The sequence below is a fragment of the Brienomyrus brachyistius genome, chromosome 9 (assembly GCF_023856365.1).
Source record: "Brienomyrus brachyistius isolate T26 chromosome 9, BBRACH_0.4, whole genome shotgun sequence".
Classification (NCBI taxonomy): Eukaryota; Metazoa; Chordata; class Actinopteri; order Osteoglossiformes; family Mormyridae; genus Brienomyrus; species Brienomyrus brachyistius.
In genome coordinates this window covers 20726644-20741335 of record NC_064541.1, presented here as the reverse complement: position 1 = coordinate 20741335, position 14692 = coordinate 20726644, and the positions used below count along the sequence as shown (strand labels likewise).

General features: G+C 49.3%; 1 protein-coding gene across 2 annotated transcripts in view; it reads left to right on the top strand.

Annotated features, from left to right (window-relative positions):
• nkd2b (NKD inhibitor of WNT signaling pathway 2b) overlaps positions 1–9947 on the top strand; it is a 28394-nt gene extending 18447 nt beyond the window's left edge. Inside the window, exons 4-10 of one of the 2 annotated variants that reach the window (XM_049026919.1) lie at positions 4305–4365; positions 4513–4610; positions 6466–6561; positions 6693–6843; positions 7378–7462; positions 7864–7991; positions 8674–9947. In XM_049026919.1, coding sequence (XP_048882876.1) covers positions 4305–4365; positions 4513–4610; positions 6466–6561; positions 6693–6843; positions 7378–7462; positions 7864–7991; positions 8674–9263 — 1209 coding nt within the window. In that variant the 3' untranslated portion in view covers positions 9264–9947. The remainder of the gene's footprint in view (positions 1–4304; positions 4366–4512; positions 4611–6465; positions 6562–6692; positions 6844–7377; positions 7463–7863; positions 7992–8673) is intronic. The other variant, XM_049026920.1, reaches the window with a different exon arrangement.
• The last annotated feature ends 4745 nt before the right edge of the window (positions 9948–14692 follow it).

Sequence of the window (14692 nt, the reverse complement as noted above, 5' to 3'; positions counted from 1 at the left end):
GTGTTTGTTCAGCCAACATGGACGCCATCCAGCGGAAAAGAGGCCTGCTGTCCCTCCATGCGGCAGCCTCAAGCCTCCCTCTCCTACCAGGAAACGGCACATGGCTCAGGACGGGGCAAGACGTGTGTCTGCGGCTTCTTGAGAGGCGTCCGATGGGTCCGAGAGCCTGTCTTATTCCACAAAGGCCACTAGCATCAGCTCTTCTCGAAAATCTAGCAGAACTCAAGTTCGTGGTCGGCTTAAAACCCATTGAAAAAGCGTAAAATGTACCAGACGGAAATGTGCTTCTGTTTTAAACATGAGCAGGGAGCCAAACATAACATTCTCCAGGAGAATTTAATATTCGGCAGAGTAACTGAGTAAGGCGTAAGCTTTTTGGTTGTGTGGGTCAGGCTCTGCACCTTTGGATAAAGAGGACTCAGCTGAAGTGGTTCTGGCTTCTTATAAGGTCGCCACCTGGTGGTCGCCAAGGGGAGCTGTTCCCAAGTACCTCCCATTGGGAAAGATGCTCTGGGAAGAAGATCCATTACACGCTGGAGGGATTTTATCTTCCAGCTGGGAACGTCTAGGGATCCCCCGGAATGAACTGGAAGTTGTGGCCATAGAAAAAGAGATTTTGTGTGACCTTCCACTGAGAAGCAGTGTGAGGGTGATGATGAAGGTGTCTGCTGCTGAAATGTCATCACAGTGATGGGGAAATGAGGGTCTAGCAACACTGCTCATCTCTTTTTGCACTGCAGAGCTTGGAGACTCATTTCCGAGCTGGACTGGCACCCCTCCAGTGTTACGCAGCTCTGGAAGATGGTTGATTACTCTAGCCTGTCCTTCACCAGTGATGCTGACCCCCGGGAACCCAGATCCTGCGTCTCAGGCAGTGCTGAAGGCAAAGTTTGACAGGGTTAAGACTCATGCTTTACAAATTGTGTGATGCATCGCTGAGAATCCCAGCTTTCTGACATCCCTACATAAACACAGTTCTGCTCCTCAGATCCGCAGCTTGTCATGAACACAGAAGGGGAAGCTGCTGACGGAGATGCAGCCGCTGAATGCTGCACATGTGTCTGGTGCTTTGTCCATCAGCAGAGCTCTCTAAAGCGAGCGTCCAGGCCAAAGCCAGGAAAGCTGGCCGATTAATAACGCAGAGGAATCACACGTGATGCCTTGTGCACTTTTGAGGCAGTTTGCGGAATTTTCCGGAGATGCGGTGACGAGATTTTGAGGGAATGAAAATATGCCCTGTGCCAGTTCATCCCAGTTCATCCCAGTTCATCCCAGTTCCACAAATAATTAACCAGACGGGCAGTTTCTCATTTCTTTGTACTCACTAAGCCTTTATAGTCAATTTAACCCGATACCTTTAGAGTTCCATGCTTTCTCATTTGGGTCTCAAAGGCTACCGGCTATTAGCGTTTGAGGCCAAAGTTTGATTCATCCCAGGTAAAATATATTTATGTAACATGGCTGTTACCGGTGTGACTGTGTGTGACTGGTGTGTAAGTGTGCCTTGTGGGGTGTAAGTGTGCCTTGTGGGGGTGTAAGTGTGCCTTGTGGGGTGTAAGCGTGTCTTGTGGGGTGTAAGCGTGTCTTGTGGGGTATAAGTGTGCCTTGTGGGGTGTAAGTGTGTTTTGTGGGGTGTAAGTGTGCCTTGTGGGGTGTAAGTGTGCCCTTTGGGGTGTAAGTGTGCCTTGTAGGGTGTACGTGTGCCCTTTGGGGTGTAAGTGTACCTTGTGGGGTGTAAGTGTGCCTTGTGGGGTGTAAGTGTGTCTTGTGGGGTATAAGTGTGCCTTGTGGGGTGTAAGTGTGCTCTTTGGGGTGTAAGTGTGCCCTTTGGGGTGTAAGTGTGCCTTGTGGGGTGTAAGTGTGCCTTGTGGGGTGTAAGTGTGTCTTGTGGGGTGTAAGCGTGTCTTGTGGGGTGTAAGTGTGCCTTGTGGGGTGTAAGTGTGTTTTGTGGGGTGTAAGTGTGCCTTGTGGGGTATAAGTGTGCCCTTTGGGGTGTAAGTGTGCCCTTTGGGGTGTAAGTGTGCCTTGTGGAGTGTAAGTGTGCCCTTTGGGGTGTAAGTGTGCCTTGTGGGGTGTAAGTGTGCCCTTTGTGGTGTAAGTGTGCTTTGTGGGGTGTAAGTGTGCCTTTTGGGGTATAAGTGTGCCCTTTGGGGTGTAAGTGTGCCCTTTGGGGTGTAAGTGTGCCCTGTGGGGTGTAAGTGTGCCCTTTGGGGTGTAAGTGTGCCCTTTGTGGTGTAAGTGTGCCTTGTGGGGTGTAAGTGTGCCTTGTGGGGTGTAAGTGTGTTTTGTGGGGTGTAAGTGTGCCTTGTGGGGTATAAGTGTGCCCTTTGGGGTGTAAGTGTGCCCTTTGGGGTGTAAGTGTGCCTTGTGGAGTGTAAGTGTGCCCTTTGGGGTGTAAGTGTGCCTTGTGGGGTGTAAGTGTGCCCTTTGTGGTGTAAGTGTGCTTTGTGGGGTGTAAGTGTGCCTTTTGGGGTATAAGTGTGCCCTTTGGGGTGTAAGTGTGCCCTTTGGGGTGTAAGTGTGCCCTGTGGGGTGTAAGTGTGCCCTTTGGGGTGTAAGTGTGCCCTTTGTGGTGTAAGTGTGCCTTGTGGGGTGTAAGTGTGCCCTTTGGGGTGTAAGTGTGCCCTTTGTGGTGTAAGTGTGCCTTGTGGGGTGTAAGTGTGCCCTTTGGGGTGTAAGTGTGCCCTTTGTGGTGTAAGTGTGCCCTTTGGGGTGTAAGTGTGCCTTGTGGGGTGTACGTGTGCCTTGTGGTGGGTTTGTGCCCCATCCTGGGTTATTATCTGCCTTGCAACCCTAGCGGCTGCGGACCCTGTGACCCTGTGACCGTGTGACCCTGTGACCCTGTGACCCTGCACATGACGAGCGGGTACAGAAAATGGATGTATGGGTGACTGCTTCTGCTGCATTAAATACTATTAACAGAGAATTAGAACGTAAAATAGCATGAAAAAACAGAATTAGCCTCACTGAGGATTTTAAGCGTCCAGCACAATTTGTACGACACCTTGCCGTATTCTGCATGTGAGTTAATCAGGGCCATTAGCTAGAACTTCTGGGGCCCCAGACAAAATGTCACCTTGGCCCCCCTTGCTTAAGCGGGTAGACATTTAGCTTTCAATCTGAAGAAATGCAGGTTCCATGCTAGACAGATTTTGGCCAGCCGGGTCTTGCGTAGATTTACGCAAGTGGGGGAGATGGGGGGGGGGTGCAACAGTAGCTTTTGGAGTGCCTATAAAGTGATGGGGGGTATCCAAGCCCCTCTGTTGCCCCCAGAGTTAATCTTTGTGCCCTTCCTTGGTTGATTATTTGATATATTTGAAGGACACCTTAAGAGAGGCTCACATTCTGAAGAACATGGTGAGTGTCTGATTTTCTCTTGGTTTTATTTGCCCTCTTCAGAAAAAGCTGGCTGCTTGTGTACTGGTGCAGATCTGAGGCCCATCATGCCCAGTGCTCCCATTAGACGATAACATGAACAGAGCAGCCTTTCACCTCAGATACTCACGCTGCCCTGGAAGTCGCCCGGAACAGGCTGCCTTTACCCGAGCTGCTGAAGCTCTGAAGATTGAAATAGCAGAGCCTCACACAACAGATCACAGTATCAAGCCTCCCCCCGCGTTTGCTGCAGCCCCCCAGCTGCAGGGATGGCCAAATTCCCCTGCAAAGTCATTCCAGTCATGGGCAAGTCTGCCAAACCCTCTTTGGGGGGGTGTGTGGGTGGGTGGGGGCGGAGTGCATCTGGCCTTTTTTGGATGCTTCCTGGTCCTGATCTTGGACCTGTGATGGCGATTTCCTAACCCAGACAGCAAAACTGTGACGGGCGGGCGGATGTCGGTGGGCGGGTGTCGGTGGGCGGGTGTATGTCGGCGGGCGGGTGTATGTCGGCGGGCGGGCGGGTGTCGGTGGGCGGGTGTCGGTGACCGGGTGTATGTCGGCGGGCGGGCGGGTGTCAGTGGGCGGGTGTCGGTGACCGGGTGTATGTCGGCGGGCGGGCGGGTGTCGGTGGGCGGGTGTCAGTGGGCGGGTGTCGGTGACCGGGTGTATGTCGGCGGGCGGGTGTATGTCGGCGGGCGGGCGGGTGCCGGTGGGCGGGTGTATGTCGGCGGGCGGGCGGGTGCCGGGCTGGCCGCTGTTTGTCGGCAGGCGGGCGAATGTCGGCAGTGTTTGCTGTACAGCCGGGCCACCCACCCTCTCGTCCGCTGGCCCTGCATGAGTAGGAAATGCTTCGTGTCGAACTCTTTGTTTTCCAGGGTCTTTTGCAGATTCACACACATCTCCCCTTCTGTCTCCTTCTCTCTCTCCAGGAGATACCAGGCAGCGAACCGAGTGATGGGCAGTTTCTAGACAATCACGGTCCCCTGGAGGGTAAATAGAGGCATTAAATTAAACGCTTCTTAATACTTAACCAGTCCCTGGCCAATAAAGTGCCCCTTTTATTAAAAAACAATCTGATATATTTGTAAGTAGCGTGTTGCGGGTCTGACTTTAACACGCGTGTCGTCTGTCTCCCAGTGACATTGGCCCCGGAGAAGTCGGAAGGTGGGGGGAGCTTCGGGAATGGGGAACGAGACGCGGCAAAAGACCACGGCAAGAAGTGTGTCACCATGGAGGTGAGCGTCACCCTGATGTCCCCTTCAACAAGGGTCACTCTCATGTCCCCTTCAACAAGGGTCACTCTTATGTCCCCTTCAACAAGGGTCACTCTTATGTCCCCTCCTTCAAGGGTCACTCTTATGTCCCCTTCAACAAGGGTCACTCTTATGTCCCCTCCTTCAAGGGTCACTCTCATGTCCCCTTCAACAAGGGTCACTCTTATGTCCCCTTCAACAAGGGTCACCCTCATGTCCCCTTCAACAAGGGTCACCCTCATGTCCCCTTCTTCAAGGGTCACTCTTATGTCCCCGTCAACAAGGGTCACTCTTATGTCCCCTTCAACAAGGGTCACCCTCATGTCCCCTTCTTCAAGGGTCACTCTCATGTCCCCGTCAACAAGGGTCACTCTCATGTCCCCTTCAACAAGGGTCACCCTCATGTCCCGTTCAACAAGGGTCACCCTCATGTCCCCTTCTTCAAGGGTCACTCTTATGTCCCCGTCAACAAGGGTCACTCTTATGTCCCCTTCTTCAAGGGTCACCCTCATGTCCCGTTCAACAAGGGTCACCCTCATGTCCCCTTCTTCAAGGGTCACTCTCATGTCCCCGTCAACAAGGGTCACTCTTATGTCCCCTTCAACAAGGGTCACTCTCATGTCCCCTTCTTCAAGGGTCACCCTCATGTCCCGTTCAACAAGGGTCACCCTCATGTCCCCTTCTTCAAGGGTCACTCTTATGTCCCCGTCAACAAGGGTCACTCTTATGTCCCCTTCAACAAGGGTCACCCTCATGTCCAGTTCAACAAGGGTCACCCTCATGTCCCCGTCAACAAGGGTCACTCTCATGTCCCCTTCTTCAAGGGTCACTCTCATGTCCCCGTCAACAAGGGTCACTCTTATGTCCCCTTCAACAAGGGTCACCCTCATGTCCCCTTCTTCAAGGGTCACTCTTATGTCCCCTCCTTCAAGACACTCTCAGCTGGGCTGGTAGATTCAGGAGGCCCAGAACATTACAGGGGTCCTTGATGAAGTAAGATTACTGGTAAAATTGGGCAGGAGGACCTGAGGTGACATTTTATGTTATCAAGAGCCTGGTATTTCTAGCTACACACCTTTCCATTAATTCTTCTGTTCAGTAAGAAATGATAACAAGGGTAATGTCTGATTTCGCTGTGAAGTAAGACAAGAAGGTGCAACAAAGGAAGGATTGATTCCTTTTTGTGGCACGCTACTCGCACACGGTGTTACATCACTGGGAGTGAAGCCTGTGTTTTGTATTTCATTCATCTCTGTGAGGAATTCTGTGGGACGTTTTGTGTGGGAATGTACCTTCGCATAGGTCTGATTATTTCATTTGTTAATGGGGGAGTGAACGGTTTGTTTCTGGTGAAGTTTAAGGGGATAATATTCTTCATTTTGGGCTGAACCAAAGAGCCTGTTGTTTCGTCCTTCGCAGTGGTAGTGAGCCTGCCCTGGGAACACCGCCTTCCTTGGCCTGGCTGCTATGTCAGCCATACTCCTGCAGTTTATTTTTCCAATTACAAGTCGGTTACTAGATACCCCTGAATCACAGGGTTTCCAAGAGGCCTGTAACTGAGAAACTGTGGTTGAAATCCTGTTCCCAGAATAGAAAGAGAGGGTAAAGGTTTTTTTGTTGTCCCCTACAAACACATATGATGAAAATTGGAAAACTAAATATGCTACAGGTCATGTCTTTGCTGAATATCATTAAATACATTTGTGAAAATGCTGCATAATAAAAGTTACCTCTCCGTGTTTTGTTTGTGTCAGAGTTGTCTGGACGGGGTGAATTTCAGGCCAATACTGGCCTCCAGTGGTTGTTTTAATAAGTGACATTGTTGCTATGGTGACAGGACCTGGAATGCGCCGTGTCTGTGGAGGAAGATAACCGTCAGGAGTGGATCTTCACCCTTTATGACTTTGACAACAATGGCAAAGTGACCAAAGAGGTGTAGCTTTACAGCAGTTCTCTCACAAAAAGCCCGTCGCAATTAAAATGAGCGATTACCGCAAACATCTGTCCCATTATTTTAAACTGTGCCCCCCCCCCCCCATCCCTGCATCTCCCTCGTTCTGGCAGGACATGTCCGGTCTCATGCACACCATATATGACGTGGTGGATGCCTCAGTGAATCACTCATCCAGCAGTAAGGGCAGAAGCCTGCGGGTGAAGCTGACCGTAACCCCAGGGCCCAGCGAGCGTAGGCGGGAGGGCCTCACAGGGGGGTCAGGTGAGCGACGTGGGTGGGGGCGAAGGCGACCTGCCTCTGGTTCCAAACTTACACGTATGTATTTTGGGTCTCGGAAATCTAATAGTTAGGAAAGTGGAGTTTACACCCTTTTAGTAACTACAAGTGCACGGTAAAATTAGCGACTGAAGTACTGTTAAATATTGTAAAATTATATTCCATGTCTCTCTAGATAAAAACCACCAACAGCCAAATATACTGTAAATATACACTAACTGCTGAAGATTTTATCTTAAACAGAAAATTCAGCAGTGAAAACTCCAGTTACTGGAGTATCACGGGTGTGTTTTTGCTAAATATCCACAGTAATGCACAACGTGTATTATCTCTCTTTTATAGCTTAACTATATACTTGTTTGTAGTATTGTTTACATCTTTTGTATATTATGTACTATATATTTGTATGGCATCGGCTTTGTAAATCTCTGACGTAATCCTGTTGTGTGTAACACAATGACCTTGGAATGGCCTTAGAAGATGAGCCTCCAGGCTGATGGTGTCCTTCTGACTCCTTAGAGAGGGACTCGAGGTGCAGCCGACCCGAGCCTGATCATCAGGAAGAGGGGCGCTGTGTGGACAGAAGACCTTCGACGCACTTCAGGTGAGCACAGCTGAGTCCAGCCTCTCTCTGTCGACTGACCAGTCAGTGTTTTTAGTGTAAATGCCAACACTTTTGTGCCCTTCAGTAGACCTTGATTGTCATGTGATCAGACATCTTAAGTAATATTACCTTACTGTGACGTAGGAGAGGTCATCTTATTATCAGTCATTATTTATTATACCTCAGTAAATTCCTTTGCAATTCTTCAACAGAACCTGTACTCTGTACTCTGTAATTGACTGTACCTGTGCATGATCACCCTTCTTAAACATAACTCCCTAAAGGCACCCCCTGGTGGCCATGACATTTCTCCCCATACGTGCGCCTGTACCCTTCAGCTGCATACTGCATACACATGGGATCCTGGTAAAGCACAGCCCTCCTCTCTCATCCCCCTCCAGGAGGCAGAACAATGACGCTTCTCTGCGTGCCGAGAGAAACCATTACTGTGTTGACGAGAACACGGAGAGAAGGAATCACTACCTGGACCTGGCTGGGATAGAAAATTACACCTCAAGATTTGAAAGTGGTGAATATCACAGCTTTGGCAGGAAGTGTGACTTGCATAACATTAAATCGGTATCTGCATTATGGTGCTGTGATGTCGGTCTCCTCCATTAGGGGGCATTATGGTGCTATGATGTCTGTCTCCTCCATTAGGGGGCATTATGGTGCTGTGATGTCTGTCTCCTCCATTAGGGGGCATTATGGTGCTGTGATGTCTGTCTCCTCCATTAGGGGGCATTATGGTGCTGTGATGTCTGTCTCCTCCATTAGGGGGCATTATGGTGCTGTGATGTCTGTCTCCTCCATTAGGGGGCAGACTATTGACCTCTGCAGATGCTGTCTGGTTTGTTTTCTTCTGACTTGTTGTTGAAATGCAGTGAGGAGTATGGGGATCTAGCTGCATCTCAGTCTTCATCTCTCCAGTCTTGGCAGATTCCTGGCAGAGTTTTCTGGACGTTAATGATGAATTGTTCTGAATCATGTACTTTGTGAAACACTTGCATAAGATGCAAAATACCCAAATTTATGCAAATTCAGTGAGTGTCTGCTAGTCGGTATACCGTGGTGGCATTTATTTACTCGCCTGGGCTGAGAGACTTTAAGTACGTTAAATGGCAAATCTGACATAAAATTGAAAGTTAAAAAATATGGTAAAATGATTAGGAGAAATATGACCGACCTTTCTGTCCTCCTCTGTCCACCAGGGGGTGCCCTTCTGCAGCCTCATCAGGAAGCCCAAGGGCGGGGGGGGACTGTGTGGCAGAGCCGAGCTCGCTCCCAGGAGTCCGAGGCCCACGTAGCCCACCAGCGCCGCTCGCAGGTCCTAGGGGAGAACTGCGCTTTTATGGAAACACGTGGGAGGGGAGCCCAGTTTCTGAAGTCACCTAAAGGCACATTGAAGGGTGTGGGCGGAATCCCAGGGGGTGCGATCGGAGGTAACAGATCCGGCAGGCCGCTGGCTGGCTCCCAGGCGGGGCTGGGTGCTCAGGATGTGTACCCCCTCCCTGCCCAGACCCCTGCACCCCCAGCCCACCCCCAGCATCCGATGTATCACAGCTCCAGCAGGCGGCTCCGGGTGAGAGCCAGGGACACTCTCTCCCCGCCCAGGGCCCCCTACCCCACATTTCAGCAGCAGCCGGCCCCCTCTGGCGTCCCCCCGGGCTTGGAGCGGGAACATGCGCCCGCCCATCCTGGCAGCCCTGGGTTTGTGGTGCCCGTCGTCCAGCGGCATGAGCACCACCATCACCATGAGCACCACCATCACCACCACTACCACCACTACCACCAGTCATGAATAAAGAGGGCGGGGCTTCACATGCGGCTGGTTAGCTGCTCCATCTTCTCAGATATCTCACCCCACTTGTGCCGATACCCTGCAGCTGCTGACACACACACGGTATGCTGGCAAGCAGGAAAAACAGCTATTATCCCACAAAGGGCCGTTCTCTCGATATGAATTCCAGGGTTTTTCTTAAGTTTCCTATTGTAGCCCCAGCCAGTCACATGACCAGATGAGCAGTGGTGTGGCTAGAGAGCCCCCCACCCAACCCAGCCCAATCCAATTATGTTCCAAATTGTCACTCAGGGGCCCTTGATATCATCCTAACGTCCCCCCCCCCCCCTTTACGGCACCCCTACAGATGGGTAGCAGGCTCCCTTGCAGTCCTATTCATGTGGATATTACCCATTAAATAGAGCGAATCCAGGGAGCTGACGTCTGTATCACAGTCCCTCCCTCAGCTGTGATTTCAGCTCTTTAAGCTTCGCTGAAAATGTGGTTTCCTACCTGCTGTCAGCTCTGCTGTGGGCGTGGGGCCTTTCCTCTACATGTGTGTGTTTTTAAATATATTATGTATTTTAAATCACTACTGTCATTTGAATTTGAATACCTTTCCTATTCATATAATTATAAAATAATTATATTGTATATGCATATTTATTGTTGCTTCTATACACATATACTCTTTTATATATTTTAATAAAAACGTTACTTTACATGGTTTATGTGTCATTGGGTCCCTGTATCACATTCCTCTGTGGCTAGAGTATACGACTACAGTAGTACAGTAACAGACAAAAAGCATTAAAGGTCCTGACTCTCTCTGAGGTCCTGACTCTCTCAGGTCCTGACTCTCTCAGGTCCTGACTCTCTGAGGTCCTGACTCTCTCTGAGGTCCTGACTCTCTCAGGTCCTCACTCTCTCTGAGGTCCTGACTCTCTCAGGTTCTGACTCTCTGAGGTCCTCACTCTCTGAGGTCCTCACTCTCTCAGGTCCTCACTCTCTCAGGTCCTGACTCTCTCTGAGGTCCTGACTCTCTCAGGTCCTCACTCTCTCTGAGGTCCTGACTCTATCAGGTCCTGACTCTCTGAGGTCCTGACTCTCTCAGGTCCTCACTCTCTCTGAGGTCCTGACTCTATCAGGTCCTCACTCTCTCAGGTCCTGACTCTCTCTGAGGTCCTCACTCTCTCAGGTCCTCACTCTCTCAGGTCCCGACTCTCTCTGAGGTCCTGACTCTCTCAGGTCCCGACTCTCTCAGGTCCTCACTCTCTGAGGTCCCGACTCTCTCAGGTCCTCACTCTCTCAGGTCCCGACTCTCTGAGGTCCTCACTCTCTCAGGTCCCGACTCTCTGAGGTCCTCACTCTCTCAGGTCCCGACTCTCTCAGGTCCTCACTCTCTCAGGTCCCGACTCTCTCAGGTCCCGACTCTCTGAGGTCCTCACTCTCTCAGGTCCTGACTCTCTCAGGTCCTCACTCTCTGAGGTCCTCACTCTCTGAGGTCCTGACTCTCTCAGGTCCTGACTCTCTGAGGTCCTCACTCTCTGAGGTCCTGACTCTCTCAGGTCCTGACTCTCTGAGGTCCTCACTCTCTCAGGTCCTCACTCTCTCAGGTCCTCACTCTCTCAGGTCAAAACAATCCCAAGGCATCTTTTGAATAGGTGGTACCCCGATGTCCTGGCTGCATTACCCACTGTGGTCCAATCAGATCTGGCCTCTTAATCATCCTCTATATTTAATTGGTAAATTCTCTCCTCCCCCTTCATCACTTTGGCTTGGTTGATGTGGCTCCCCATTGGAGCCAGTGAAGCACTTTGTGTGTTGTGAGAAACGCTAGATAAATGTCACCTTCATTCCTAACAGCCCTAACCCTAACCCCAGCAGTGCACTTCACACCTGCACTTAATGTTTCCCATTCCATTTGAAGGTCACTTTATGTCATTCTACGATTCATGAGAAACTGCCGGATAAGTTATCGGTCATCTCTGGCATTATAGAGTTGCTTCTGCCCTCTACCTGGCTGGTTTTTGGTTATTGCCAGTGTCTCCTGCTTCACCTTATTCTTGTTTACTGCTGTCTTAGAAGCTTTGAGCCTGGAAGCAGCCTGCCTCTCAGTGTAGACGTCTGCCATCAAAACCACAATTAAACCTAGATTTAAAAATTCAGATTTAAAAAAATTATAATATAGAGCAGTCTAATTTTTTTCCCGAGCTGTATATTTTCAACAATGAAACTGCATATGATTCCACCCTACAGAGCACCTTATAAATTCATGTAATTGCACCGCAGCACTTAAAGGCGACTTGAGGTTTGGTCAAGCGGCATCCATGTTACTGATTTACTGCATGTAGGGTAATATGCAAAACGCCATTATAAGAGTGCTAGCAAAAACTGAAGAAGTCCGGGATATGTAGGGCCTTTTAACACAGCTGTCTGTTGCTTGATCTTTGTATTTGTAAGCAAGAAGTGTTTTATTTGCAGGTGCTACATGGGCATGGTTGTTAGCAGTCGTGTCACAGCCTCGGCGTTGGGGATTTGATCACCAGCCCCAGTTAACATGTTCTCCCTCGGTTTGCACTGGTGGTCTGTGTTCCCTGGCTTAACTTCGGGCAGGCTGAGACCATGTACTGGATAAGCGGTTGGCAAATGCGCGGGCATAGAGTATTACAGAGGAAATCTTACATGTCGAGTAGCTGGAATCAAACATGTACAGCCAAACATGTACAGTTGGTGTGAAGATTGTGTATCGATTTTTTTTATAAATAAAATTTAGGCTATTTTTTTACATTGCTCTGCGTAAAGCTGCTAGAAAACACTTCGCACTGTATTCCGTCTTTTATGGCTCTGGACCATGACAAGTAAACACCAGGGGGGTGCGTTTTGTGCAGAAGTGCACTCACTGAGCCATTGTTTCTTGATCTTCCACGTAATAATTAAATGAATTGAATAACACTCTCCTTAATCATTTACAAATGTTTAGTATAATATTGTCGACTATTTTATAATCCTGTCCCTGACGTTTACGATTTCCTAAACAATTTAGAAGTAGCCATGCAATAGTCGTGTTAAATAATCAAATGTGCAGAATATGTCTTTATTGATATGCTGTACCTCCCTTTAAGGTTAACATGCTGTGTGTGATTCCCATATGCGCAGCTCCTCGGTTCTGTCCGCAGCGTTTGCAATGAATCCCTTTTAACCGAGTGATTTATCGTCCCCGCGTGCCATGTGAGCCCCAGCTACCCCCGAGCTCCCGCTTTCGGCGCTGGCCATTGGGGATTTATCCGGGGTCAAATAAGAACCCAGCCGGGACAAACAATGGAAGCTATGAAAGAAGAGAGGAGGGTCGAATAAATGCAAATATATCCAGTTTGTGCGGCTGCGAGAACCTCCCCCGGTCCTGACAAGCGGTGAATCTCCGTGCGGAGTCTGTCGGTGGCTGGGAGGCGTGCAGCGCCGCAAACTTTCGCCTCCTCCTTTCTCTGTCCATCAGCTGACTACGAGCAGCGCCGGAGGCTCGAAGAGCTTGAGGCCATAATCCGATCGCCCCCCAAAAAACAAGTCGGCCAGCCTGTGGCCGAGGCAGGGCTTGTGTTACCGGGAAGGATGTGACAGTCCCAGCGCACCTGCCGGCGGCTCATCGGAGGTAAGCGGCGTCGGGGACCTGCGTTTCAGATTCAGATCCTGCAAAAAACACCAGCGGTGGCACTTTCTGTGTGTAATATGCCTGCACTGCGGATAGCTGAGGTTGCCCTTTAAGTGTGAGTTTTGCATTGTATTGTCCGATAATGGGGAGATGGTACCACATTGCAAATGAGTCAGCAGGGGTGGGAAAGTTTACGCGGTGCAGAAGAGCCACATGCGCCCGGTGGTCGAGTCCAGCTTTATGCGCTGCAGAAAGTGCCACTTTTCACGTGGTTTCCGCACATGTACACCTTAAATAGCCTTTCGATCTATGGCTACCACTGCCAGGCCTTTACACCGTAAAACCGAACTATTATCGCGGGGGGAAAGCACGTTTGTTCCCCTTGCAGCGCTCCAACACAGTTACTTTGCTGCAAGAAGTGCATGAGAAAAGCTTAACTACACAATAGGCTCGGTGGGGGCTCAGTTAGCACTGGATGCGGGAGAGCAGACGACTGCATTTTGAATATGAATCGCCATTGAAAAACGCTTTAATAATAAAAAACGGAAAGCTAAGGAAACAGAAGGATGGAAAATAACGGTCTCCAGAAATCAACCCGTGATAACAGCCTGTTTGGAAACTTTAAAGTTGTTTGTTTTTAACTTTCTATGTTAATTTTCCAAGAACAGACAGAAAAATAACCAGAAATTGCTTTTCTGCAAGTGCTAATAAACGTCTTAAGGTCGCACATTTTGCCAAACCAGAGTCCGCTGGAGCTGTTTGTATCGGAATTGGTTGCAATTCATTGCCACAGTAAATGTTTATGGGGTTTCTTTGAAAAAAGCTTCTCCTTAGAATCACATCAAAGACGGTCTCCAGATGAATTCTGTCTCAAACAATTGCTTCATTCTACACACAGCCCCAACCTCAGCCTGTCCCCACAACTCCCCCCACCCCACTTCCAATTTCCACTTGATTAAGCTCCAAGCTTCTTGAATTCGGTCTGGAAAGAAAATGGTTGACTAATTCTGTGACTGGGAGGCTACACAAAGCCAGGGGATGCTCTTCCCATGTCTGTCACTGGGCACATTATTATCGGAAATAAACTGAGAATATTGGCAGTTACTGAATGTGATGGGAAAAATACTTATAACAGCGTTTGCGTATTGTGGTCATATTGTGTTTATACTGATAAAAGAAGTTGGTATTAAATTGTGAGTCGATCTTATTTGGCAGTATGAAGCTGCCAAGAGGTGCCAGACTAACACCACCCTCGAAAGATGGATATTAGACAAATTGATTAATTTTGGGTGGATGGATGGACAGACAGACTTATGTTTGCTTGACAATGAATTTCTAATAAATTTTATTATTCCTCAGTTTCTCCTGCTGAATTGCTATGTTTCCTTGACCGTAATCTGTTAACGACAGCCATCGTCAGCTGGCATGATGAGAGTGCTGCAGATTGGCGTTTCCCCCCCCAGGGCACAAGTTGGTGTCATTGACCTTTATGCAGGTAGTTTTCTCCTCAGCATTAGTCATTTGGTGCAGACAGACATGAGTTTGGGCTGTACTGCCGTAACTGGAAGCACCTTTGTGTGAAGTTGCCTCTGTTTCGGTGACGACTTTACCTCAGGCGTATATCTGTAGTTTGATTTTTGGTTGCACAGGATTCTGGGACGGAATGTTTTTGAACTGCAGGCAAAGTTTATGTTGGACGATTCCCAGAGGAATGTGGAGGTACAGTCATCCTGAATGTAGTGGTGATAAGGACCCTTCCGCGTCTGTTCAGTAATGGTAGGTAAGCATGACCCGATTCAGT